This window comes from Sinohyriopsis cumingii, chromosome 19 (assembly GCF_028554795.1).
Source record: "Sinohyriopsis cumingii isolate HCF-2022 chromosome 19, ASM2855479v2, whole genome shotgun sequence".
Taxonomy (NCBI): domain Eukaryota; kingdom Metazoa; phylum Mollusca; class Bivalvia; order Unionida; family Unionidae; genus Sinohyriopsis; species Sinohyriopsis cumingii.
The window spans coordinates 30,762,048-30,789,624 of NC_142979.1; the positions used below are offsets into that span (position 1 = coordinate 30,762,048).

The window sequence follows — 27,577 nt, forward strand, 5'->3', positions numbered from 1 at the left end:
AGGTGCTATGATAGTACGATATTACTAATGCATTGCTTTTTTGTAGTAAATCGTCGTTCATTCTTTTTCCCCTAACTTTGCCGTTTATTAATAGAGGGTGAACTATATTTCCCGCTTGTCAATACAAGGTGAGAAAAAAAAAAAAAAAAAAAAAAAAAAAAGAAAAAAAAAACAAACAAGGTCTGGGCGGGCAATATATCTACGATCCTTAAATAATGTGTCTACATCCAGCTCTACGAACTGAGCCACACACACACACACACGTTTCCTCCAAATTACACGAGAGCCAATGAAGTGCAGTTTGTATAGAAGATTATGTAAACTGCAGCAGCAGGATGCAATCAGCGGGTCAGGTCATTGTGTTGCATGTAAGCTGCCTGTAGGATTGCATGCCTGGTATATAGTTCCCATATTCTGGGACGGTGTCTATTGCTACGCAGTCTTTCTTACACAGCTCGGTAAAATATGTTCATTCAATGTGCATCGCACGCTTTTTGGAGTTTTTTTGTTTGTTTGTTCGTGGCATGCATGAGGGATATGTGGTGCCACATTGAACACTGCAGTTACTCCCTTATGATCAACGATGACGTTTACGGTAGTTACGAAGTTCTTTCGTATTCCATGGGCGCAATTCAAGGGGTTGAGTTTTATTTTTGGTAGGTATTTTCGTAAAGGTCGAGGTCACACTATAAAAGACTGACATCTGTTCTCATTCTCACGCCGACCGCTGTTGCGTAAACGACGCTTTTCGCTATCTGATTTGTTGTTTCAGTTGTTCTTTCAAGGATAGACAGATGCAACTGGAGAAATGTCGAGACTATAAATATGTGTACTCGGGTCACTAGCGCAATCCAAGTATATTTTTAGAGCATTTTCCCGTTTTCTTTTTGGTGGTGTTCCTTGGCTTAAATTTTGGCATTCTTGCCACTGATTTAAAGGAAATTGTTTAATTCTTTAGAATCTAAGCATAATGGTGTGATTGTGTGTATTTTGGCTACAGTGTACACTGAATCTGGCATGAATAGGTGCCCGGATGTGAAATCTGTGACTCATGGTACATTTTGTTTACAGGACAGCCTCTCAAACAAATGCCGGTTAACCTATGACAATAGTCCCGGTCCTAGGGTGTGCGGAGCCCAAGGAAGCAAGCGATGAGTGAGGGGCCCCAAGCAAAAAAAAAAAAAAATAATATAAAAAAAATATAAAAAATGCATTACCTAAAAACGCGGGGCTCAAGGCGGTTGCCTCGTTCGCCTTGCCCTAGGGCCGGGCCTGTACGACAAGAACTTCATCGTGAGTTGATCTTTAAATATACTTTAGATTAACTATGACTTTTTAAGATTTGGACCCAATGAAAATTTTAGTAATGACAAAAAAATGTTGGGACGACACAGAATTTTTTTTCTGATCAGTCACACAACTTGCCTGGTAATCGATACTTGCGATCACGGATAAGTACATTTTAACAGAAAGTATTTGATCATTCGATTTTTAGTTAAAAAGTACCCAAAGTCAAATGCATCTTGACGGAAACGTCATCAAAACAAAACGTACCTCCGTTAAAACGTACCAATGAAAGCCAAATGAACAGATGTCACGTTCAACTGTTTCGACATGTGTACGTTCTGACCTAAAGTTGGTTAGGTTTTGACTTGGTTACATTTTGGGTTGAATATGTTTTGATTTGGATAACAGGCAGTAAAATGTTTCTTAAAAAATATACGAAAAAGCGACAGCAAAAATTAGCCATAATCTACAATATGTTCAGTTGTTGTGTATTTAGCGCAATTTCCAGCGCATGATTAGCTATAAATGGCGGCCAGCATATATAACTGGTGGAGGATGAATCCGGGAAAACCCGGACAATAACCACTGACCCACGGTAAACTACTTGTAAGCTCTCTCACCCACAATGGTCGAGCCCGAAACTCGCACCCACGCGGACAGGTGAGATGGCCATGATAGTTAAAGACGAGCGCTTTAGACCACTCAGCCACCTGCCCCCCCCCCCCCATTTAGTAATTTCATTATTAATGTATAGTTTCATGCTCTAATCATTACTGATTACCAATAATAATTTGCTTGTTGTTAAGCTATGTATGTGAATGATTAATAGTTCAGATTTGTCACTTCTTGGCGATTACACTGCTAAGCGGTTTCTTGAATAGGGACCTCCTGATTGACCCAAATGTATTGTTGACATCACGGTACTACTGCAAATGATTCCCAAAGATATAGGAGGAAAAATCAGAAAATTTAATTGGTTTGGTAAAATTTAAGCAATAACTCTTGTCTACACTATGTAATCTTTCAATCTAGAGTCCGATCAAATATCGAGTCACATGGTCAGGTTACAAAGAGGTAATGGTGGAATAATATTCAACCATTTCAGCGATAATGATTTTCTGTATGTAGATGAATCAGTTCGAGAAAAATCCAGACATGACTGTACAAGTTCATTTCTAACTTTCACGTAGACACGTAAAGCCACTATAAAGAAACCAGGGCGTAATAAACGATGACACAGCTCATCTATACTTTGTTGGTGGGTTTTTTGGTTGTGGTGGTGGGTTTAATACCATTTCTCAGCACAAGATATAGTGCTACCACTTTTAGTGGAATACAAATCCAGACGCCAAAGGGACCCCACCCCGATCAGTGTTTGCGACCATATATGTACAAAAACTTCACAAAAGAATTTACATCTCTGCTGTCCTATACTAATTTACTTTACGTGAAGGGGCCCCAAGTGGTCAAAAGCGCTCTCCGTTACGGATCATTTCCATCTCACCTCTGTCTGCGTGGGTTCGAGTCTAGGATTCGGCCAATGTGGGTATGTGAGAAAGCTTGCCAGTAGCTTCTCGTGGGTCAGTGGTTATTCCCGAACTTTTCCCTCCACCGTTAATACTGGCTGCCATGCACATCATATCGTGTGCTGAAAAATGGTGTTAAACCCTATAACAACAACAACAATAAAACTTCGTAAAGTATTACTCCCGTAACGTATGTTACAGTCGTACCGTGAAAATCTATCATTTTCCATTTTCATATTTTATGCCGATATTTAATATTAATTCAATACGCAAGATATCAGCATAATAGATGAAATGGAAAAAATGATTACATTATGATCGCAGTGCATTTCTCGCGAAATATCTGCATCACTTTTGCTCTCTTTGAAGTGAATCGAATTTGTTATTAAAAAAATGTGGCGTTTTTACAATCGGATTTTTGGGTTTAAAAAAATCGTCGGAAAATCGGATTTTTCAGATTTTAAAACGAAAATTCAGGAGGATCTCGAGTAAATAGTGATATGTAGCAGGTCTGAAGATGGGCTATATATTGCGGACGGTAGAACTGGTGCACGAAGAATCCAGGAAGACCCTGGTATGAACCACCGATCCACAGGAGGCTATTGGCAGCTTTCTCACTTAATCATTTAAAAACTAAATTATGAGTGGCACTGCAAAGCTAGTATCTACTTACCCACGAACCTTCCTATTGTGACAGGTCATAACAGATATTAGAGACTAAAAGAAGCACATTCTTTTCAATCATATCAGAGATGATGTAAAATAATTTGATAATATACATATTAATGTTACTTTTGTATTAATATAATGTTTGAATGTCATTGTTCTTAAAATCTGCTCGAAAAGCTATTATTGGTCCACTGTCTGAAGCTATATATTCAAGTCCCGGATTTTGCATTCAGGTTCCTGGCCAGGTTTTGTAATAACCTTGGAGTTCATGCATCAATAATTACCATAACCTCATGTGATCTTCATGTGAAAAGTACGCAGTTCACTCAACCAATTCCTCTAATCACTGACATATACAATACACAGTTAACCCGTTGAGGGTAACATATTACACTATAATATGTACAGTCATTAATATTGAAAGTCTGCCACTGAATAAAATATTAATTACAACTTCTATCTGCCTTGGTCACAAAGGGCCTCCTGGTAGTGTAGGATGTCTTGTACAGATGAATCGTATAATAATAACACCAATACTTGTTAGTAAAGCATAAAATGTTTGTCACAGTGACCTTTGGATTTAAAGGGAATTGTAGCAAAAGAAATGCGCCTAATTATCAACTTTCATGGCTGAAACTGTACTCAATTTGAACAAAGTCACTGAGCTAGAAATATTGGTCAAAGACTTTTTTTGGATTTTTTTTTTCAAACGTAGCTTTAACAATTTTTCAGTGATATCGCTACGATGTCTGCATCTGTATCGACGTCCGGAGCGGTTCGACTTGTTTTGGAAAAAAATATATTCAGCTTGTCAAGATGCATCCACTTACCAAAGTTTCGTGATTCTTGGTAGGACAGTATGCATGTAACATAACAATAAGTCATTTTACTCAGGAGATAAATCCAAAAACTTAATCAAAAGTAGCAAAGGATGAAATATAGGTCACGATGAGCCTATTTTTTGTTGTATGAGTGTGGTAGTAACAGATGTTTATCATCATCGACCTTAATATTACCATACAAACAATCCTAAAATGAACATAACAAATTTAACCCGCGTCAGTGAAGCATAGAATATGGTCAATATTGGCCTACTTCTGAAATGAGGACGTAGTGCTAAAAAAAAAGTTGCTGCTGTTGTAGGGTTTAATGCCATTTTGCAGCACAAGATAGGCTATATATGACAGCCAGTGTAATTGACGGAGGAAGAACCCTGGAAAACCCCGAAAAGAACCACAGACCAACGAGAAGCTACTGGCAAGCTTTCTCACATACCCAATTTAGCTGAGCCCGAGACTCGAACCCACGCAGACAGACGTGAGATGGCAGTGATCCGGAATGGTGAGCACTTTAGACCATTTGGGGTGTCGTGCTAAAACAGATGCCTCCCCAAGTTTCATCATTTTACAGAGGTTAGAATGTACAGACCATGCATAAAAAAATTATCTGTGGTTATAAGCTAAATGCAGCAACCTAAGCCAGCAAAATGAGAAATACAGGTCACAGTAACCTTTTTGGTACATGTGTGGTACTAAGATGTATAAAATAATCTTGCTTAAGGAGTATAGCATGAACAGTAAAACTGTAAACTTGAACAAGTTAGTTAAATATGAATATGGCTCCCAGTGACCGACTTTTAAGATGATCGTAAAGTTCTAAAAAAAACTGCACCCTCTTACAACGTTTCATGATTTCAGTTAGAGCAGCATTATGCAGCAGATATAACACCAATATGGTCATGAGGTAAATGCAAGAACATTAGCCATCATAAACGTTAAATATAGGTCACAACGAAGTTTTGTTGTACGTGTGTGGTACCAAAATGGCTGTGTACAATTGCCTTGTTTGAAGATTTTGGCATAAACAGTTACCGAGACTGATCCCAAGGCAGCAGTACATTAAATAATGGTCACAGAGACCTACTTTTGTGATAAGAGTATAGTACTCATCAAGATAACATTCCATCACCAAATGTCACGAATCTAGATTTCTCGGTATGTATAAAGAGTGCTAAAAAATTCGATCTGGTTTTGAGCTAAACCCTATCACTTAACCTAAGCCTGAAAAATACGAAATGTAGGTCAAAGTACCATTCTTCTGTGGTAAGGGCGTCATATTCATCTAGATGCATACAATCATCCATCCAGTCTGATGATTCTAGCATTGTCACAGCTTGAAAAATAAACTTAAACAATTTAATCGAAGTCATTAAATCATGAAATATGTCATAGCTGACCTACTTCTGGAACAAGAGTGCAGTACACATCAAAATGCATTCTTATACTAAGTTTCATCAACATAGGTATAACAGTATATATACAGGGTGTTAAAAACTATTTGATCATCAGCTAAACATTAAAGCATAACCCAAACCAGTAAATTTGAAATGTAGGACACAGTGCCATTCTTTTTATGCATGGGTGTGGTTCTAATACAAATGCATACAGTCATCTACATGTAGTTTGATGGTCTGGCATGAATGAAGCTTGAGAAATGAACTTAAAACACCAACAAAAATAACCAACTCAGTTAAGCAGGAAATATTTGTTACAGTGACCTACAATTGTGAAAAAGTGTAGTACTCGTCAAGATGCATTCCTTCACCAATCTTCATGATATCACATACAACAGTACTGATACAGTGTGAAAAACCCTGAGCTAATGCAAAACTTAACAAAGAATGTTCAACTACTGCACAAAAAATACATCCTCCCCCGGGGAAAGATGTTGTGAAACCCACTCCAAACTGGTGTTTTGGACCTAGGAAGTAGAATGGATAACATTCACTGACTGTGTTCTCATGAATATGCTTTATCTATGTGGATGCTGATGCCTGTGTAGTACAATAACTTACCTATACTTCACTGGGGTGTGCTAATAATGGGTCGGCAAGTCCACCATTTTTAACTTTACTCAAGCAAGACTTGCACTGCTGATGTCCCCCCCCCCCCACACACACACACACTACAGACTGTGCATAGCGGTAGTTTTAAAAATAGTCCCAGAATTTGGCAATAACCTCCTTGCTGGCTGCACACATGTAATGCATTTTCAGACTACAAGTCAAAACAATTACTTCACCATTTGTAGCATTTATCTGTACAATTTATTCAGATAAAAACAAAATGATTTATTTTTCTAAGAAAAAATGTTCACTGTGAAAGAATTAAAAAGTTTTTTTTTTTTAAAACTGACAGAATCTGAATATAATACTTCTGATTATTGTCCGTTCATTCTACCTGCTGACCTAACATGAACACAAAGGGCAACATGAAAAAAATTGAATTAAATAAGCAGTGTAAGTTGGAAACTATATTATTTTTTTAAAGTAAGAACTTTTTCATTAGGTGCGCACGGAGTACCTTTATAATAAAACATATTTCATTATAAGGTTTTATATGTTCAAAATTGTGGAGGTACTCATTTTGCGCTATGGTAAATATTATTTTTAAGTTGGTAATTTTCTCATCCCTCAACCAAAAATTTAACAAAATGACCAGTCCGCTCCATTATTTTAGCTCAAGTAATAGTTGCAATTTCACTTTCTGACACATTCTGAAAAATCCGAAATCTGTTATGCACTATATCGCCTAAAATGCATCTTTTTCAAATAAAAGTTTTAGTTATACATCTTTTTTGGCGAATGCAAGTTCAGCTATACTCCTCAACATTTCCTCATCTACTAGAATTGAAAAATGAACCTGACATAACGTCATAAATACACAAAATGTCTTTCAAAAACACCAAAGTGCACAAAATCTTGAAATGTTTATGATACACATACTTTCTTTCGACGTCAACTTGTACAAGTACCTGCCTCTTTTGTCTTATTTTACTACAGCCAAGGAACTACAGTATGTCTGTGAGGGAAATTTTGGGCTGCTCGAGAGATTGGGCTTCCAATATGTAAACATTGCCCTATTTTTCTTCTCGTTGTTCTATCCTCTGTGTTTAGATAAATGGCCTGCTTCATATCTAGTCTTATTTTCTGTTTATGTGTAAAAACTGAGGAAAAAAATTATGAAACTTTTTATAAACTTCCCTAAAGTAAACACACACACACACACATCTGCCACAATATATTTTAAGATGAAAATTATCCGAATTTGTACAAAATCTAGTTAATGAAATATTTGATTATCATTCATTATGCATATGGCACCAAATGTTCTTTACCTTGTTGTGACCAATAGTGATAGATAACATGAAGAAAAAAAGAAATGAGAAAACAAAAGAAATGCAAAAACACTCATTCAGATACATCAAAACAGCAAATCCTAAACAGAATGAAAATGAAAAATCTTTCTGCTTAAGAAACAAATTAAAGGTGAACATGTTTGGTGATATCAATTAAATAGTGTACTGTCAATGGTACACTATATGCCTGCCAGTCAAATTATTTTGCAGAAATAATTTTTCTTCATTCAGTCTCAGTGACTTTGATCTCTGACCTATTTACCCCCAAATCAACAGGTGCCTTGCTTGTTTCACATGCAAACCATGCGCAAAGGTTGGTCATGGTGTGTGGCATAGGGCTTGAATTATTCTGTAGAAATTTTCTTGCAATCCGTCTTACCATGCCCTTATAACCTACAAATTAATAGGGATCTTCATCTCCAACGTGAGCCATGAACAAATTTCAGTCGAGGAACTTAGTTTTATGGAAAACTTTTTTTTCTTCTTCAGTACATGTGACCTTGATATTTGAATGTTTTAACCCAAAATGAAAAAGTGTTTTCCACGGCTGTAGTGCAAGCCATCCACAATGTCTGGTCATGGTAAGTGTTAAAGAACTGAGTATATCATACAAAAACCAGTTTTCTTCTTAGAATTATTATGACCTTGACCTTTTGACACCAAAAGCAATCAGTGTCTTTATTATCTTTGCTGCAAACCATTTACAAAGTTTGGTCAAGATATCTGGTATACAAATCAAGTTATCGTCTAGAACTTCTTTCAGTCCCTATGACGTAGAAGATTTACCTTTCTACTTACAAGTCCAAAATTGATAGGCAGCCTTGACCTAATTGCAAACTAATTACAAAATCTGACAATGGTTGGTTGTTGTTGTTGTTGTGGGGTTTAATGCCATTTTTCAGCACACGATAGGCTATACATGGCGGCCAGTATTAATGGTGGAGGAAGAACCCGGGAAAACCCCGGAAAGAACCACCGACCCACGAGAAGCTACTGGCAAGCTTTCTCACATACCCACATTGGCTGAATCTCAGACTCGAACCGCCGCAGACAGAGGTGAGATGGCAGTGATCCGTAACGAAAAGCGCTTTAGACCACTCGGGGCCCCAACAATGGTTGGTGGTAAAAAAAATCTATCTATTGTGCAGAAATAAAATAGGAACAAAAAGACAGACATATGGACACACAACATCACAACACAGTATGCTCTTCCTTATGGTGGGCAAATAAAATGGTGATAACAAGTTATGTATACCTGAAATAAAGGTCAAAATCTTTATTCAACACTTCATGAATGTTGTTTTCTTGTGTTCCTGGTAGAATGAATCTGAAATAGAGCAGCATCATGACAACCAAATTTGTGCACGAATTTCAAAGAAACAATGTTAATTATATGCAATATAGGTACAGTTTGTTGATATTAAAAATACCTTTATGAAGAGAATTCACATCAGTAGTCATGATTTAAATGCTAAAACAAAAAATATATTGCAGGATAACATTTCAGTTCCAATTCCGCTCATCCAATCATGTATGCAAACTGTATGAAATGCACAGCAACAAAATGAAAAACAAAAGGGTGTGGGGAAATAAAAAAAGACTGTACATATGAAAATTAAAATGTACAAAGTTCAAACAGTATCCAATTAAACACTATCAAAATCTTTCAATATTATCTTATTTTCCATTACAGTGTGTCCCTGATTTGAATTAATTCTGTTTCTTTTTTTCTAACATTTTCTCATGTTTTCATACGGGCAGTACATCATTCCACTGATTTTCAATTGGCCAGAAAAAAGTCATATCAACATTAACAGAAGTAAAACAACTCAGGTAAATAGGTTCCAAACTGAGCACAAACGCTAACAAGAGCTACAAGTAATACGTGACCACTTCTGAAATGAACCATCAAATATTCTGAATGACAAGCAAGGGAGTACTGACCTCCCTGAACCTCAAAGTAGTTTTCAACCTTAAGAAAAGACCATTCCAAATCAATATCCTTGATCTGCAACATGGTGAAAGAAGTGTGCAATCTTTACAACTTTTCCATGCAAGGTGCTATCAGTATCATCTCCATCCAATCTAATTAAAATAAGATCTCCACAGTCCTAACTGGAGATCTGACAGACACAGAAAAAAGTGAATGTGGAGATTCGATTCTTGTCAGTTTGCATTTCCCTCCAACAATCATATTCTGTTTGCAAGTTAAATGAACTTGATTACGAAACCAAAATACCCCTCCCCCCAAAGCACAAAACACACAACAGTGAAACGAGAGTATCATATGTGATGAAGTTTCTTTTAGAACTGTAAGAGCAAAATAGACACTCCACTTCAAGGATTAAGATGAATGTGATACAATTCGGATGTTGCACCTGGTTCAATACACCCATGAATTCAACACATCTGAAGCCGCCTGAATGTCCCTGATGTGGTCTGTGGCCTAAAGTCATGATTCATCTTCCTCAGAGAGGGTCTCGTATTGCGAAGACAGAAGCGGATACGAGTCAGTATCACGACTTTCCTGACCAGACTCGCTGTCTGCTGCCATTCGTGAGCTGTGTCGACCCCTGCTAGAATATCCCAGCCCTGATGAGCTCTGGATGGAAGAAGCCATGCTTGTTGGGAGATCAGAGCTGGAGTGAGGGAAGTGGGATTCGGAGCTGCGAGGACTGCGTGAGCGATGAGAATGTCCTGATAAGCTATGCATACTGCTATCTGCTTGCTGACTCTGTGAGACATGGTCTAATGCTGACGTGTAATCAGCACTACCTTCACTGTCTCTGGAGGACTTGGATCCACGCCTAAGTAGTTGTGAACCAGAGCTAACATCACCAGTTGTTGAAGAACTGTCAATATCATCAACAACAAGTCTATCTGTGCTGTCAGCACTTGTGTGAGAAATGTTAGAACCATCATCAATTTCATTTGATTGTTTTCTCGATCCCCCACGACTGGATTTTGGACCGCTAGGATCCATGTAAGATGTGTCTGCAGAATGTTCCTCCCTTGATACACCATATCGTTCCACACCTTGAGCTTCATTGTCCCTTTCGAAGGAGGTTGCTTCTCTCCCTTGAGAATCTGACAACAAATCACCAGAACTCTCTGCATTGCCTTCTGGAGCTCGAGATGTCTCATCTGCAGATGAACGCATAGATCTGCTATCTGTGCTGTCAACCACTCCCCGTCTTGGGCTTCGAGTTGTACTATTAAGTGCCATATAGCTGCTTGGAGTCCTTCTCAAAATATTGTCATCATCTGGGCTATCTGGGAAGTCATACAGAGACTTGGGACCCTTCTTGTCACTGGATGTAGATGCTCTCTGTGTTTCTGGCATCAACGAGGGTGCACTTTTTGGCTGATGTTCTCGGGTGGTAGTGGCCAGTGTAATTTTCATTCCAGGATTGTCTGGATCATAGCGCACTCTTTGCCGGGTAATCATTCTCTTCTTTCCATGAGCATGAGGGTGTTGAGCTCCTTGTCCCCCATTGGAACCATGGTCCCCCAAGGGTACTGGTGAGTGTGACTGAGGATGTGGTTGGGCTTTCTGATGAGAATTCATCATCTTAGATGAATCTTCCTCTTGGTCAGCAGGGGACTGCCGTTGGTCAGGAGAGGTTTGAGAGGAGCTGGTAGGAGACGCAGAGGGGTCAGTTTTGGACTGCCCTGATGAAGATGGATGTGATTCCATGGAACTGGAGCCAAGGTACACATCCAACTGTCTTGGCTGTTTGGGCAGAACCCCAGGAGATGGGTCCCTTTGTCCTCCCATTTGTGAAGATACTGGGGTCTGGGTTCTTTGGCCATGAGTCTGCTGCTGCTGCTGCTGTTGTTGCTGAGGAACCTGAAAAAAAAAACAAAAAAAAAGATATGTGGAAACTTTATATAGCAGCCATGATTGTGAGAATCTAAAGAGTAATGCACACTATGTTCTACTGTAGGTGGTGTTTGGCAACTGTGTTCATCTGTTTGCTTTTGACAACAACAAAAAAAATGGTGAGCCTAGTTGGAAGATAATATGTGTGAATCCAAAGGGCTCTGTGTCTCCAATGAAGCTTATTTAAAGATCTTTTTCATCTCACGTCCTCCATGTAGGTTTAACATTTTTTTAGGTTCTCAGGAGCAAGGGACTTTGGTCCCGAGCTGGCTTTCAGGAATCCAAAAGTCAGTTTATTTTCCAATATATATAAAAATCTTACCTGTAAGTGAGACATTCTGGGTTGCTGTGAGTGTTGCTGACCACTGGTCATCCTACTGTCTTCATCCTGAAGGCATTCCTCAATCTTGTTCCTTACATACAGCAGAGGTGACACAGAAATATCTGGGGGCTGACTCTGGAATCTCCTAGGCCCCAAGGAACTGGTTCCTTTTGGGTCTCCTGAGCTTCCTTGCATGGTTGTGGAGCTGCTGTCAGCCTGACCTGTAATTGGAGTCATATCTACACAGTCAGAAAGTACAATTTTTCAGGTACTAAAATGCAAAACATGGGTTATTCAAACATTATGGTGCCAAAAGTCCTATTTTAATTTTAATTTTGAAATAAGGGCTAAAATATCAGTGATGTCAAGTAAATATATGTAAATTCAGTAATTACATCCATGACTTAGAAATTTAAGTTGAAATATTTTGCGTTTAGAATATTATTACCTGCTACCAACAACAGTACATTTATGGACTTTAAAATATTAAAAATTTACAGAGTTATTGCAATAAATGTCTATGCAATCATACTTTTTTGCATGGAAAAAGAATCCAGTATGTAAACTGACACATTTCAGAAATATACATAACACTTTCAGATTACCCTGCATCATCTATTACAATCTATGGCATTGACGTTTAAGTCAGCTTCTGTTACTACAACAAATAAAGAGCAGCAGTCTCATGTTCACCTGGTGGCGACACTGGCTCCATGGAAGCAGCATGTCGCTTGCCTTTTGGAGAATAAGACTGGTCAGGCTTAATCATGTGACGCTCACTCTCCTGACCCAGAATGCTGCGCTGACCATGTTCCTCAGACAGCCCACCATGCGAGGACTGTGACACCACTTCACTGCCCGAGTCCTCACTGCCTTGAGCACTGCTGCTTGCCTGTTCACTCTCCTGGATCATCTTCCACCTTTTATGACCAAGGTGGGAATAGCTGACCCCACCTCCTGACTGAGGTCTGGACCTTGCTGAGTCCGCCTGGATGTCCCCTTTAGGGGAGGCTGATCTGGAGCTCCCTGACGATTGAGTGTGGTGAGCAGAACTCATCCCTTGTGATGATGAGGGGGTATCGTGTAAGGGCTTGATACTGTTATCTATAAAATAAGAAAAATCAATAAGTATTTTTGGTGTGTATAATATGCACTGATGTACACCACTCCCTCGATAACCTGAAGACAACAGGGTCCAAAAACAAAGACCGCTCAATAAGCGTGGGCACGAGTTCCAGAGGAACCAATAAAAACTGGATACTGACAGAGGGAGGTGAAAGTATGGGGGGAAGGGCTGGTGGCAGATTACATTATAGAATATCCATTTTATAATCATAGTGAAATTGATTGTTGATAAATATCACATTATAACAGTAGTTGCTTTTCTTCATAAATTACCTCTAATTTCAAGATAAATTATATTAAAGAGAATGTTAAAACATTATTTCACATTGTTTCCATACACTTAGCATCTTGACCACTAAACACATTGTGTACTGTCACTGCTGTTTGTGCTGAATTGGATAATTTTAGTTTTTTTTTTCATTCAAAATTAAAAGATTTTGTTTTCAAAGACATCAACATTCAATTTGAGTATCAACAACAATGAAACTTGTGTGGTTTTCTTTTTTTCAAATTCTTTTGTCACCATACAGACAGATGGACAGATAGACAGACAGAAAGATGGATACAGTTAGAGCAGAATGTAAAAAAAAAATAATCATTAACAATAATTAATTTAATTGGTTGACAAAATTATCTGAAAAAAAAATTCAAGTAAGAACATGATAATATTTGCAGTTTGTGACACACTTTACAAATATCACTTCAAATTTCATAGCCTGATTTGCTGATAGTTATCTCTCCCATTAAGGAATTTGTTTTATTCCATGTTGGTGCTGGAACCTCCAAAGCCATCCATGGCTTGTCATAAAATCAGAGTCATTATCCATACTATTGCCATTTTCTCTACCTGGACATTGAGAACTATTCCAGAGTTAGGAACACCTAGTTCACACTGCTTTGTGAACCAGGTATACACAACGTATTTTGTAGTCTGTGTCTGTTTTCGCTTGAACCCATCATCAATATCAACATCATGGAAGTAATCCTGAAATTTCCATTCATCCTTGAGCCAACTTCTTAGTGTCAACTCTGCAATTTTAAGTTCACTACAAACTTTTCATCTCACTTCAGCAGCAGTAACCCTATCTTTGATACAAAGTTTTTCATTCACTGAGAATACCTTTCACAAGATTTCTTTTATTCTCCATTTAAACATTTACAAATGATCAGTATAAATTAATGATATAATAATCTTAAATACATAATATATGAAATCCTGTTTAATTGGTCAAATAAAATGGATTGATTTTGAGAGATGACATTGACAACATGAACTTATTCTAATAGGAATTGTATGCGTTAAATACAAAATACATAAATAATGTGATAAAACACCACAGGCCTCTTTTCATAGACTTTTAAAATGTAACAAACCCTTCCCCAAGTTGTAGATAAAAACATGGCCAGCACTTAATTAGGTTCTCACAGAAGGCTTTTGGGGTGTATCAGTGTTAAGGTCGATTAACTTTTTTCACATTTTAGTAGAAGAGAATATGCCAGGATTATAATGTTTACAATGAAACAGAATTCAAAGATTAAAACATGAATTTCATCTGACATGTTTAATTGGTGTTTATTTCTTTCAATGTTGCCACCTGTTAGCATTTACCAGAATTTTTCATTGATCGCTATTTTGCCATATATTATTATTTATAGTGTATTGAGAAAATATTGTTTCATAAATAAGGGCTAATTTGTTCAATAAAATGGGATCCAAACTGGACACCGCTCGGGTTTGTGAGTCATCAGGGGAGCAGTATATATTGTGCAATGCGAATTTTGACCTATACTGAAGGGAAAAAACTTAGTCATGCCATGTTATGTGCATCTGATATACATTTTTAAAACTGTGTTAATTTCACTCCATTCTCAAAGTGTGATGACATTCTGCCATTTTGTATAGTGCACAGCTCATTACTTGTTGACTGTTTCCCTGATCTTTCCTGTCAGTATGCAGCACCCGATCATGACCAATACTTTTTCTACAGATATCGTAAAAGAATTCTAAAAAAATAGCAATACTGAAAGTATATATTTTCAACTTTAAGGCTTGTCCTTAAAAGGGATGTTTTTAAGATTTGCTTTGTTAATGCAGTAAAGTCTGCTGCATCAAATCCCTCAAATTCCTCTTTGTCATTACCCTCAAAAAGTCACTGAATGTTGTTGTCTGTCTCAAATTCCTCTTTGTCATTACCCTCAAAAAGTCACTGAATGTTGTTGTCTGTCTCAAATTCCTCTTTGTCATTACCCTCAAAAAGTCACTGAATGTTGTTGTCTGTCTCAAATTCCTCTTTGTCATTACTGTCAAAAAGTCACTGAATGTTGTTGTCTGTCTCAAATTCCTCTTTGTCATTACCGTCAAAAAGTCACTTACTGTTGTTGTCTGTCTCAAATTCCTCTTTGTCATTACCCTCAAAAAGTCACTTAATGTTGTTGTTTGTCTCAAATTCCTTTTTGTCATTACCCTCAAAAAGTCACTGAATGTTGTTGTCTGTCTCAAATTCCTTTTTGTCATTACCCTCAAAAAGTCACTGAATGTTGTCTGTCTCAAATTCCTTTTTGTCATTACCCTCAAAAAGTCACTTAATGTTGTTGTCTGTCTCAAATTCCTCTTTGTCATTACCCTCAAAAAGTCACTGAATGTCGTTGTCTGTCTCAAATTCCTCTTTGTCATTACCCTCAAAAAGTCACTGAATGTCGTCTGTCTCAAATTCTTGGTGTTTCAAGATTGAACAGAATAATGCTATGTTCAGGTCCAGTATTTTATCTGGAATATCATGACACCTCTAAAATATCATTGTGTCCAAGAAAGAATTTGCCAAGACAATGAAATGTAATTATGTTTGGTACATTGAAGCTTTAGCTGGCCCTGACCAAGCTTAGAAACACCACAACATGTCCAGTAAACACCACTCACTGATTTGTAAAAAATTATCAAATACTGTGGTTTAAGAAAAGAAATAAAACAAAGAACCAAGCTTATTTTCTGAAGATAAGTAAATACACTGCAAATTTACCCAGTCAACACAATGTAACTATGTTTAGCACATCAAGACTTAAACCGGCACTGATTACCATGAAAAGGCACACACTGAATCTATGATCACTGTATAGTTGCAAAGAAATATCAAATACATTTATTTATGATGAGAAATAATACCAAGACCCACATTTAATTTAAAGAATAAAAACATTCTGATTTCATATATTATATTGTTTTGTGATATGTAACAATGTTACTGTAACAGACTCAATGTAGTCATGAAAAAGATGTCCCCGAAAGGTGCCTCTCATGCAAATGTTAATATTAAATATTATGTTTCAATTCGACCAAAAATAAATGAAGAAAACTTTTTATTAGATCCACATTTATCAAATACTGAAAAGGTATGATACAATTACAGTAATCAGTATAGTTGTTCTACTGCAATGTGGTACTTTGCACAGCTTTAGAACAAGTTACCTGTCATTATGTACATGTATTTCCATCTCGTCACTGAAAATAAGCTACTCAGTGATGTGAAATGAAACAAGCTGACTAATATAAGCAATCAAAGAACAAGACTATAAAGGCTTTGTAGGCATTATTTATTTGCTTAATAAGGCTAGCATTGGCAAACAATTTAGTTACAATGTAACAGATTTAATATTTCACAATGGGTACTGGTAAACAATTGAGTCAAAATGCAATGGATTTAATACTTCACAGAGTACCGGTAAACAATTTAGATACAATGTAACAGATTGAATATTTCACAATGAGTACTGGTAAATAATTTAAAACAATTTAGTTACAGTGTAACATATTTAACATTTCACAATTACTAGTAAACAAATTAGTTACAATGTAACATTTAATATTTCAAAGAGTACTGGTAAACAATTTAGTCACAATGCAACGGATTTAATATTTCACAAGGAATACTGATAAACAATTTAAAAACAATTTAGTTACAATGCAACTGATTTAATATTTCATAAGGAGTGCTGGTAAACAATTTAAAACAAATTAGTTACAATGTAACTGATTTAATATTTCACGAGTACAGGTAAAAAAATTAGTTAAAATGTAACTGATTTAATACCTCACATAGTACTGGTAAACAATTTAGTCACAATGAAATGGATTTAATATTTCACAAGGAATACTGATAAACAATTTAAAAACAAAATTAGTTACAATGTCATGGATTTAATATTTCACAAGGAATACTGATAAACAAATTAGTTACAATGTCATGGATTTAATATTTCACAAGGAGTTCCGGTAAACAATTTAGCTATAATGAAAAAGATTTAATATTTACAAGGAGTACCAGCAAACAATTTATTTACAATGCAACAGACTTAGTATTTCACAATGAGTACTGATAAACAATTACGTTACAATGCAAAAAATTTAATATATCATGCAGCTAAAGTGCCTTTATCCTTTCATCAGATCGACTTGGAAAAAAGAACTTCTTAAAGTTCTTCCATAAAACATGCACCCCCTCCTGGAAATAAGAAAATTAGGTAAAAAATGGTGTTATACACAGCAAAATATGGTATACAGAATTTCATGTGAACATCACTCGTCACCCGATATCCATCAAAATGTGGTTGAGAAATCACAATGTAGTTATAGTCTATCTGTACATTCATAAAATGAGACTGCCTGTTTACTGTCTGCTTTTGTTTAGGTACAAATTAACAAAAATAAATCTTTAACACTAAGTTTAATCTAGAGCACTTTAACACTGACCTTAATCTGGGATGTGTATTTATGTATGTATAGACAGACATTGAAACAGGTGACCTTTATCTGGGATGTGCTTTTACGTATGTATAGACAGACATTGAAACAGGTGACCTTTATCTGGGATGTGCTTTTACGTATGTATAGACAGACATTGAAACAGGCGATCTTTATCTGGGATGTGTATTTACGTATGTATAGACAGACATTGAAACAGGTGACCTTTATCTGGGATGTGCTTTTGCGTATGTATAGACAGACATTGAAACAGGTGACCTTTATCTGGGATGTGCTTTTGCGTATGTATAGACAGACATTGAAACAGGTGACCTTTATCTGGGATGTGCTTTTGCGAATGTATAGACAGACATTGAAACAGGTGACCTTTATCTGGGATGTGCTTTTATGTATGTATAGACAACCATGCATATAGCTGCTTTGGTGAATGCTATGTCAAGCTCAAAAAATGTCTGCAAGAGTTTCTCACTGTATTTGCACATACTTTGTAATTGTTCATACGTTTGTAAAGATTTCTTTTCCTGCTGTACTTTTTAAAATAGTGGGTTTTCAGAGCTGTCCTCCACTGTTTCATATACAACTCACGACCCCATTTTAGCCTCAATAACTTACCTTTTTATACGAAATATGAAAACTGATTCCTTAAAAAATTTGAGTTTACATCTAATTAGGTGTGTAAAACCTAATGTGTGTTTCAAGTCTGCAAAGGCAAATGCTATACTTTAATCAAATAGTAACTCACAAATATAGCCTTTCGTTATGCCACAACAGTGGATATTTTTACATATTTTTTTAAAATTGAGATTTCAGCATTTGAAACATCAGGATTCCCTTTGACACCACTTGATACAGTGTTTTGGGTGTTATACATAACTGCTGAAAAATCCTAACTCCTATTTTACACAATCTGTATTAATAGATATAAATACAAAATCTTTCTCTCTCTCACAGACAGACAGACAGACAGACACAGACAGAAAAATTTGAACATGTGATAATGCACATCAACGAAAAAAGGGTGTTACTTAGAGTGGAAATATTACATAAAAATACAGAACTCAATGGCAGATAAATGTTTGGCTGTATTTTTCGTAAAAGCTGTTGAAGGTTAAAAAAGGGTCTACTCTTTCTGAAACATGTACATTTTATTATACAGCTTTGTTAAATATTTTTCCAATTTTCTTAAGTATAAAATTATACTTTTGTAACTTGTAAAAAAATTGGGAAGCACAATGAGACTTGTACATTTTGCAATCAAGATAAAAATATTAGATACCAAACTCATCATTTTCAAAGAAAACATGTCTTTTTTAAATCTTTGGTAGGTAATTTTTAATCTATGCAGCAAAGGATTTCCGAAACTCTTCAATAACAATCATTAAATAGGTGTTCGATATTTTCACTATATTTTATTGTTTACTAAATGTACATGTATCATCATCAAAGAAATAAACCATTTCAAAACTGATTTGTTACAATAATTCTATGCATGAATTTAAACTCAAAGGTAATTAAGTTTTTATCTTTGGTGCTCTTCTTTGCTAAAATTAAGAGATTTTTTCCAGGTTGGATGATGTGTCTGGCACCTTAATTGTCTTGACCAAGCCTCATGCTTTCAATCATGTATCAGGTTTATTTGTTCTTTACCAAATCTTTAAGTACAAATTTTTTAATTCTTTTTTGCTACGAGTCCATTTGTAAGAGTGTTCCTTTGTTAATTTAATTATCTGTCTTTCCGTTAACCATTTATTTTTGAAATAATAGAGAAATATTTAATGAAATTATTAGTATGAGCCTACTGACATAATGCTTCAAAATGTAATGATGATCACTGCATCATTTCAGTTTAAAGAGAATTTTATCACTAAATTTTGAAAGGAAGCAGACCAAATAATTCAATATATGAGCATAGTTTTTTTTCTTATGAGAATTTGCTTCAATTAAAGACTTGATTTTAATATATGGCAATATAAACCAGCGAAAATGCAAAATCTTTAAGTGTTTCTATGGTAGATCTAAAAGACGGGGCAGCCATCAAATAGTGAAATGGCATCATCTCTGTATTGATCTAGTTGAAATTCTCTGTCATTATAAAAGATACTATTAACATTTCTATTGTTCCTGAGATCAACTGGAATAAGTATAATAAAATAGGTAAAGGGCTAATGACTCTCCAAGACAGCACCCTCTCTCTAAATGAAAGAACTGTGATAGATGTCCACTGTCGATGACACAAATCTCCCTTTCATAAAATCATTCTAATTACATGTATCACTTATAACAGAAGGAAATACCCTCTTAAGCATATCAGCTGTTGAAACTGATGCTATTTTATGGTCCACTTTAAACAATGAAATTAGTCTCCAAAAGAACTAAAAATAATCTGACCATCAATCATCAGAACCAGGACTGTTTCATCATCTTTTATTTAAAATGCGTGTATTGTGATTTGGATATTAAACACAGCTTTAACAATTTTCCAGTCATATCGCTATGATCTCTGCAGTCTTGCAGTCTATAATGATGTCCAGCACTGGGGCATTATGCTGCAGACATGTTGCACTATGTCCCACCCAGTGATGCCTAGCATTGGGGCATCATACCAATGATATGAAGCATGTGTGTTTTGATTTTAACATAGCTTTTAACTATCAGAGTCATATCGCTAAGATGTCTGCAGTGTGGCAGTTTATAGTGATGTCTAGCAATGGGGCATCATAATGCAGACATGTAGCATGATGTCCTACCCAGTCACATTATCCTGACACCAGTCCGACCAGTCCTAATACTAACCTCTTAATGCTGAGCGCCAAGCAAGGTAGCTGCCAGCAGCATTTTTCTAAGTCTCTGATATGACTTGGCTGGGGTTAGAACCCGATACCTCCTGCATCTAAGGTGGATGCTCTAACCACCTAGGACACCGGAGCTGTCCCGTTTAAACATTAAAACACACTAAGGGAAGGTCAGATTACTCTTGCATGATGTTTTCTCGACATCTGTACTGGTGATTTTCTTAATTATGCATAATGATGTGTGTTCTTGTAGATTACTGTTAGTTTTGCAGCTATAAATGTTTTCATAAAATCTTTTTTGCTGACTCAGTATTTCATTTGATCTGTTAACCTCTGTCTTCTAAAATTCCTTTCTTCCTTGTTTTGTTGGTGTAGTTTCTCTTTTCCATGTAAAGAAATTATTTTGAATTCTTTTACCAAAGTATGCATACCATCTTGCATTTAATCTTTACATTATTCCTTCTATATGTGTTATCTCATTTCTTCTAATTTGGTTAGGTTATTACTGATATGTGCTATAATCTCTGTATCACTTCTTCGATTAAGCGATTTGTTTACAATTAACATTTCGTCTTTGATTCTTCTGGCTTGTTTTTTTACCTTGCTTTGCTTTTGCTTGTGAATATTCAATTGTGTCCATTCTAATTTTCATTTTAAGAAATTCAAAAAAATGATGATCATTCCGTGTTAGCTTTACTTAAGTTAATTATTTATATCATCCTCTAGATGATACTCAACAATATTATTTAAACTACATTTTAAAAACTATTTTGGTGTATTCCTTTTGTCTTAGAAGGCTTGTTTAGTTAGGATACATCTTCAGCCATTCTTACTGAAAGCAAGGCTTTCTGGGACAAGAGCTTTTGGGTCAAATGCACGTGAAAGTCTGAAAGGAGGTGTCATTTCTCCTTATGATTCAACTCCGTGACTCTCCCCTGGTCAGCCATGGCCAATCTGCACAACAACTAAAGGTAGGACTAAGTAAGCAGGCAAGAGAGCCAATGTAACTAATTAACATTTAATCCTTATCATTGCAATTATCTTGTGAAATTGACTGGCCCTCCAACATAATTCAAAGAAACCATGTTCTATTGAGTGTGTATGTAAGCAAATTGGCAAACAGATGGTGCCTTATTTTGTAAAATTGTTTACTGTAGTATAATTTATTTTCGTTGGGTTCAATTTTCGTGGTTTTGTAAAAGAAGTCATTTTTGTGGGTACTTAAATTCATGGTTTTGCCTGTCAAAGTTTGCATATTAGTAGGTATTTAATTTCAAGGTTTAACCTCTACAAATACCCAAAATAAAGAATAAAAAAGAATAAAATTATGCAGACGCAAATGGCGGTCACTTTAATGTTTAAAGCAATCCTACCACCTGTATGAGCACAAATCAAAGACCTGGCAAGTTCAATACTCACACCGTGTTTTTGACTAAATGAATAACATCAGTCAAACCGATGCAGCCAACAACACTAAAACAATACTTCCATCTCTATGAGCAAAAATAAAACACCTGTCAAGATTAATAACTTTTGCCATGTTTTCATTTCAGTGCTCAACATTATGGAAGCCAACAACAGTAGGCCAATCGGTTATTAAAGAATTAAAGTCACACTTCCATGAGTTGTATGCTAAACAGGTCATGGACGCCATTAAGGAAAAAGATGTTAATGGTGACGATCAGTGCACAGTATTAGTAAACCTTGCAACCTCATTAATCAAGCCAATTCACACTGAATGGATAATTGCAGCTCAATTAGTGAAAGATTGGACCTAATTATCAGTGGTTTTGAGAAAGCTGGACTTGTTTAATTCAGCAATTTGGGGATCATTTACCTGAGAAGCATTTGTGATTACCATAAGACTTGATTGACACGATACAGTGGCTTTGTCCAAAAATCTGTGAAGTGTTAGCTTTAATACTTTGCTGTAATTAGTGTATATACATAGTGTTTCATTAATAATAGTGTTTCAAGAAATATTTATAGTATTTTACAGGACTTTTGTTCTTTTGGATTACAAATGCATGGATAAAATGGAGGATTTAAATGTTTCAACAACAGTTGTACTCGATTGAAGGATCGATTTGAATAAGTATTAAATTAGATTTTCATCTACTGTTATTTTGTATTATTTTTTCTTTCATTTTTAGTATTTTTTCATTTTTAGTATTACTATTGTTTGAATACCTTATGCTTTTTCTCTATTTTCTCTCTATCCTTACTTACCTCACATATCGATTTAAAATTACAGGTATTGGATACCCTTGATTTATAATTCTTGTTTCAAAAGGTTAAAATAAAAAATAAAACAAACACATCTTAAAGCTAATATTTAATTACCAGATTACAGTATTGACCTTGAATTATCAAATACCAGTAGCTGTGTTAATCTCTAGGAATGAAACACTGTAAGAAAACGGGAGGCAGGGGGCATCATCCTATGTGGTTCATTTTCCATCAGGGATTTAAATTTGTAGTTCGAGGGAACAACGAAAACCATGAAAATTGGTCCCCCACGAAAATTGATGATACTACTGTAAATTAAATTGGTGACAAAGTGAACATAAATCATGAATATAATCAAAGCTTTCTCTGTCTGATTTGCAAAGTATTGTCAAATCACAGACATGCCTTAATAATAATAATAATAATAATAATAATAATAACTGCTATTTTATTTATGTGTAACTTATACTGGGCACTACAATATCAGTATAAACTTTTAAAAAGTGTGTAGAAAAGTATGTAGACTCACAATAATGACTTGGCAAAATCTGTTTCCATTTTTTAGAAATGGACTTGTGATGAAAATGAACCAATAGGAAGAAAAAAAGAAAATGTGAAAGTTCCATTTGATTGGTGATATTTGAGTACGAGTACCTAAAGTATGCCTGACCATCAATCATCAGAACCAGGACTGTTTCATCATCTTTTATTTAAAATGTGTATGTGTGATCTGGATATTAAACACAGCTTTAACAATTTTCCAGTCATATCGCTACGATGTCTGCAGTCTTGCAGTTTATAGTGATGTCCAGCACTGGGGACATGCTGCAGACATGTTGCATTATGTCCCACCCAGTCACATTAACCTAGTGATACCTAGCACTGGGGCATCATGTCATAGACATGAAGCATGTGTGTTTTGGCTACATGTATTTAGGTATTGTTGTTGTCGTTGTTGTTATAGGGTTAAATGCCATTTTTCAGCAGAAGATAGGCTATACATGGCGGCCAGTTTTAATGGTGGAGGAAGAACCTAGGAAAACCACGGAAAGAACCACCAACCCACGAGAAGCTACCAGCAAGCTTTCTCACATATCCACACTGGCTGAGCCCGAGACTCAAACCCATGCAGACAGAGGTGAGACGGCAGTGATCCGTGACGGAGAGCGCTTTAGACCACTCAGCCACTCGGGGCCCCATTTAGGTATTGTACCTTTTTTTGTAGAGTCCACTCGCAAGGAGTTTAACACTGTTTACTAATTAATATATTTCTTCTCGTTGTTGATTTTACGGCACACCAGTACTGTATAGTGCCACAATAAAGGCTATATGATAAAGAATTATGTATTCACAAGATTTTACCAACATGCAATAGATGTACACAAAAAACCTGGATGAGATAGTGAACATTTTTTTTCTGAACTAGTTGTTTTCTGCATATGTTCTGCTTGGTATATTTTTCCATTCCTTTAATTTAATGATGGTAATTCACATTTATGAACATGGTACAGTGTAATGCCAGATGTTTACTTGTTAAGTTTGTATGGTGGGAACATAGATGCTACTTTACTTGATAAGATAACTATACAGCATTCCCAGAAATCATTCTTGGGATTGAAACTAATTGTTGACAATATTATTGCTGAGGTTCATTTTTTGTTTTTGGTATAGTCGTAGAAGTAAAAATGTATATTGTTGACATTTAACTTCTTATTTATTAAAATAATATTTTCTTTGAAGTGTGACATAATTACTAAGAATTAAATCCTCGTATTAAAATAAAGAGCACATGCTTTTCATTTTTCTTTCTATTCTTTTAAAAGTCAGGAACTCTTGAATTTATGCCAGGGAATCTCAGGTATAGGCTGTGAACTCTTGAGTTCTGTGAGTGAAGGGTCCAGGACTCTTCACGTTGAAATTCTGTTGAAAGTCCTATGAAAGTCATTCTTTCATTTCCTTCTTTCCTTTACAAGGTCTATTTTGGCCTCAGAATTTCCAAGCTTCATTATCACTGGCTTTGGTACTCTGGTGGGTCTGGGAATTCTATGGATGGCAAGGGTGTCTCTCAGATCTATATATTTACCTGTAGCTTCTTTATCTGAGACATTTTGGGTTTTACATTTTTATTTTTGTCTCTGGCATGTTAAATATAAACACCCTATCTTTTTTGAAGAATTGCTCATTCTGATTTATTTTCTGTATTTTCATCATTTACTTGATGTGCTGTTGTTTTGAGTTCTTCTTTCACATTTCATGTTCTCCATTTTTGTATTTTCTAACTTTTCTTTCAATTGTTGATTTTCAAATGGAAATGACTTCATCCTTTCTTGTAAATCTGTTATCTTATCTTATATTTCTTTAAAACTCTATTTTCTATTTAGCAAAAAGCTGAGACAAAATTTTAAACATCATTCCACCAAATTCCTTTCTTGTTACCAAAAAGATGATATCTTCTTTTACATACCTCCCTTTAGGGTCAATTTAATTTCTTCCAAATCGCTCTGGATTTGGTTAACACTCTGTTTCTCTGTGTCAATATTTAAATCTCCTGGGCCCTGCCCTGCATTGGATTGGGGTTTAGGGTTTGACCTGGTCTGGGGCTTTGAGATTCTTTGTCCCTGCAAACTTTAGATGATGGTGGTTTTCACTGTTTTCTTAGTATTGTGTGTGTGTGATTTGGATTTTTAATGTAGCTTTAACAATTTTTCAGTCATATCGCTACGATATCTGCAGTGTGGCAGTTTATAGTGATGTCGAGCACACAGCATATGTCTGACCCAATCACATTATCCTGGCAGCTGGCCGACCAATCCTAACACTAAACTCTCAATGCTGAGTGCCAAGCTAGGCAGCTGTGAGTACCATTTTTCTAAGTCTTTGATATGACTTGGCCGAGGTTCAAACTTGCAACTCCTGCATCCGAGGCAGACATTTTCTTTGTATTATTCGTGGTACTAATATTAACAACTAATGCAATTATTTCCTCTTCAAATGTCGGTTGATTGGACCAATGAGGGGTCATCTCAGTTTATGTCCTAACATATCACAGAAATAAAGCGAGAAGGTTTCTTTTAGGTTTTCCTTCTAAATTGTGTATTTCAAAGAAATTCTGACAAAACATATCCAGAGAGGAAACATTTACATATTGATATTTTCAATCTGAATCACTCTATCACATTTTAACTTACAGAAAAAACTCCAACACTTGAGAGATTTACATTAGCTTTTGGCTTTGGCAGCCATCTTAGATATTGACAAAGAAAGGATGAAGGGTTGTAACGATCAAAGACAACTTTGAAATAAAAGGTGGGCCTGAATGGTCATTAGAACTATCTAAGGTAAGACAGTAATCCAATAATACATCAGAACCAAAAAGGTTCAGCGGCAAGTCTGCTAGATTCACAACCAAACAGGTCTGGGTTAGAATTTTACTACAGCATCCCCTTGGGTCCGCTACCTGTTGTGTTTCCTTGGACCTTTTATTCTAACTGCCTTGGCACCAAATAATCTACTTGTATTGATGCACCATAAAACACCAAACCAAACCAAAGACAGGATTACTTACTTTTCTCTTCATCTTCTGCCACGTTGATCTTATTCAATAAGCTGGAAAAGCTACTCTTTTCTTCCGTCGTGCTCTTCTTCTCATAGTCCAACAATATGATGGAGTTGATGTGATCCCCTAAGGTCATCATTTGTCTTGATCTTGCAGAGGCTTCAGAGGTGACTGTTTTGCTGCTACTGTCTGCAGCAGTACTGAAACCAGAGTGACCTGTACCTGTGGAAGCCCCACAACTGGATTGCTCGCGCTCTTGTTCAGGCTTGGAACTGGTGGGTAGTGGTGTGGAGGAAGGAGAGGAGGAGGTTGATGAAGCTGGAGTTATCCACCTCTTTTTGCCTGAAAATATAAAATCAAAGAAATAACTGTGGTTGTCATCAATGAAATATTTAATTGTGGATTCTTTCAATATCCAGTTATTCACATGCAAGGGTGCAAGGTAACCAAACCAAATTTGGTGACTTCTTCCAGATAATTCACTTTTCACCACGACAAGGCAATGTAATCCAATATGCTGAGAGCAAAATGTACAAGTTATTTTTTTGTACCATAAAAAGAGTAAATTTCTTGACTATTGTTTTGTAGATTGGTAATGATGCTAGGCCTCTGATCATATTATGTACATGCATCAGGAGTAAGGTCATTGACTGTGAAATAACAGTTCCTCCATTTCAGTAGAACTTACAACTGCAGTATTACTTCACAGTTTTGGTACCGTTTTATTGAAGTTTTTGCACCTTTTTGCCCAAATATTGTACATCTGTCCAAAAAAGTATCATTTTTAGGAAGTGAACAACTGGACAGTTTGGGTAATTTTCTGCTTATTTCGGCAAAATATTATATTTATACTTGCAGATTCAATATGAAAAATCCTTCTATTTTTGCTTTTAAGCAAATAGTTGCAATGCATAAGAACATTGAAAAATACACTGCTAAGGTAAATAAAAAGAGGACCAATTTCTTCAAAAATGGACCTCAACAATGAACATTTAACTTGTCTCTGACTTGATGGTAAACAGGAACAAAATATTGTAATATCACAAAGGCCATGTCACCTAGATTGTGTGCCATATGCATGTGTATATGCGTGTGTGTGTGTGTGTGTTTTCTTTTTTACTTTCTCTGTAGATTATATTTATTATCCCTAGATTATCTGATAACCAGAAATGTTTGATTGTAAGGTGACCCTGGGATGGTTCCCTGACCCATTGGTCAACCTATTACGGGGTTAA

At 36.0% G+C, this 27,577-nt stretch overlaps 1 protein-coding gene across 4 annotated transcripts in view; it reads right to left on the reverse strand.

Moving 5' to 3' along the window:
• Positions 1-8,940: 8,940 nt before the first annotated feature.
• Positions 8,941-27,577, reverse strand: part of LOC149775373 (uncharacterized) — a 222,416-nt gene continuing 203,779 nt past the window's right edge. For all 4 annotated transcript variants that reach the window (XM_089943284.1, XM_089943282.1, XM_089943281.1 and 1 more), the window contains 4 exons: positions 26,352-26,684; positions 12,578-12,988; positions 11,885-12,105; positions 8,941-11,529 (listed from right to left, as the gene is read on the reverse strand). In XM_089943284.1, the coding sequence (XP_089799410.1) occupies positions 10,132-11,529; positions 11,885-12,105; positions 12,578-12,988; positions 26,352-26,684 (2,363 nt within the window). In that variant the 3' untranslated portion in view covers positions 8,941-10,131. The remainder of the gene's footprint in view (positions 11,530-11,884; positions 12,106-12,577; positions 12,989-26,351; positions 26,685-27,577) is intronic.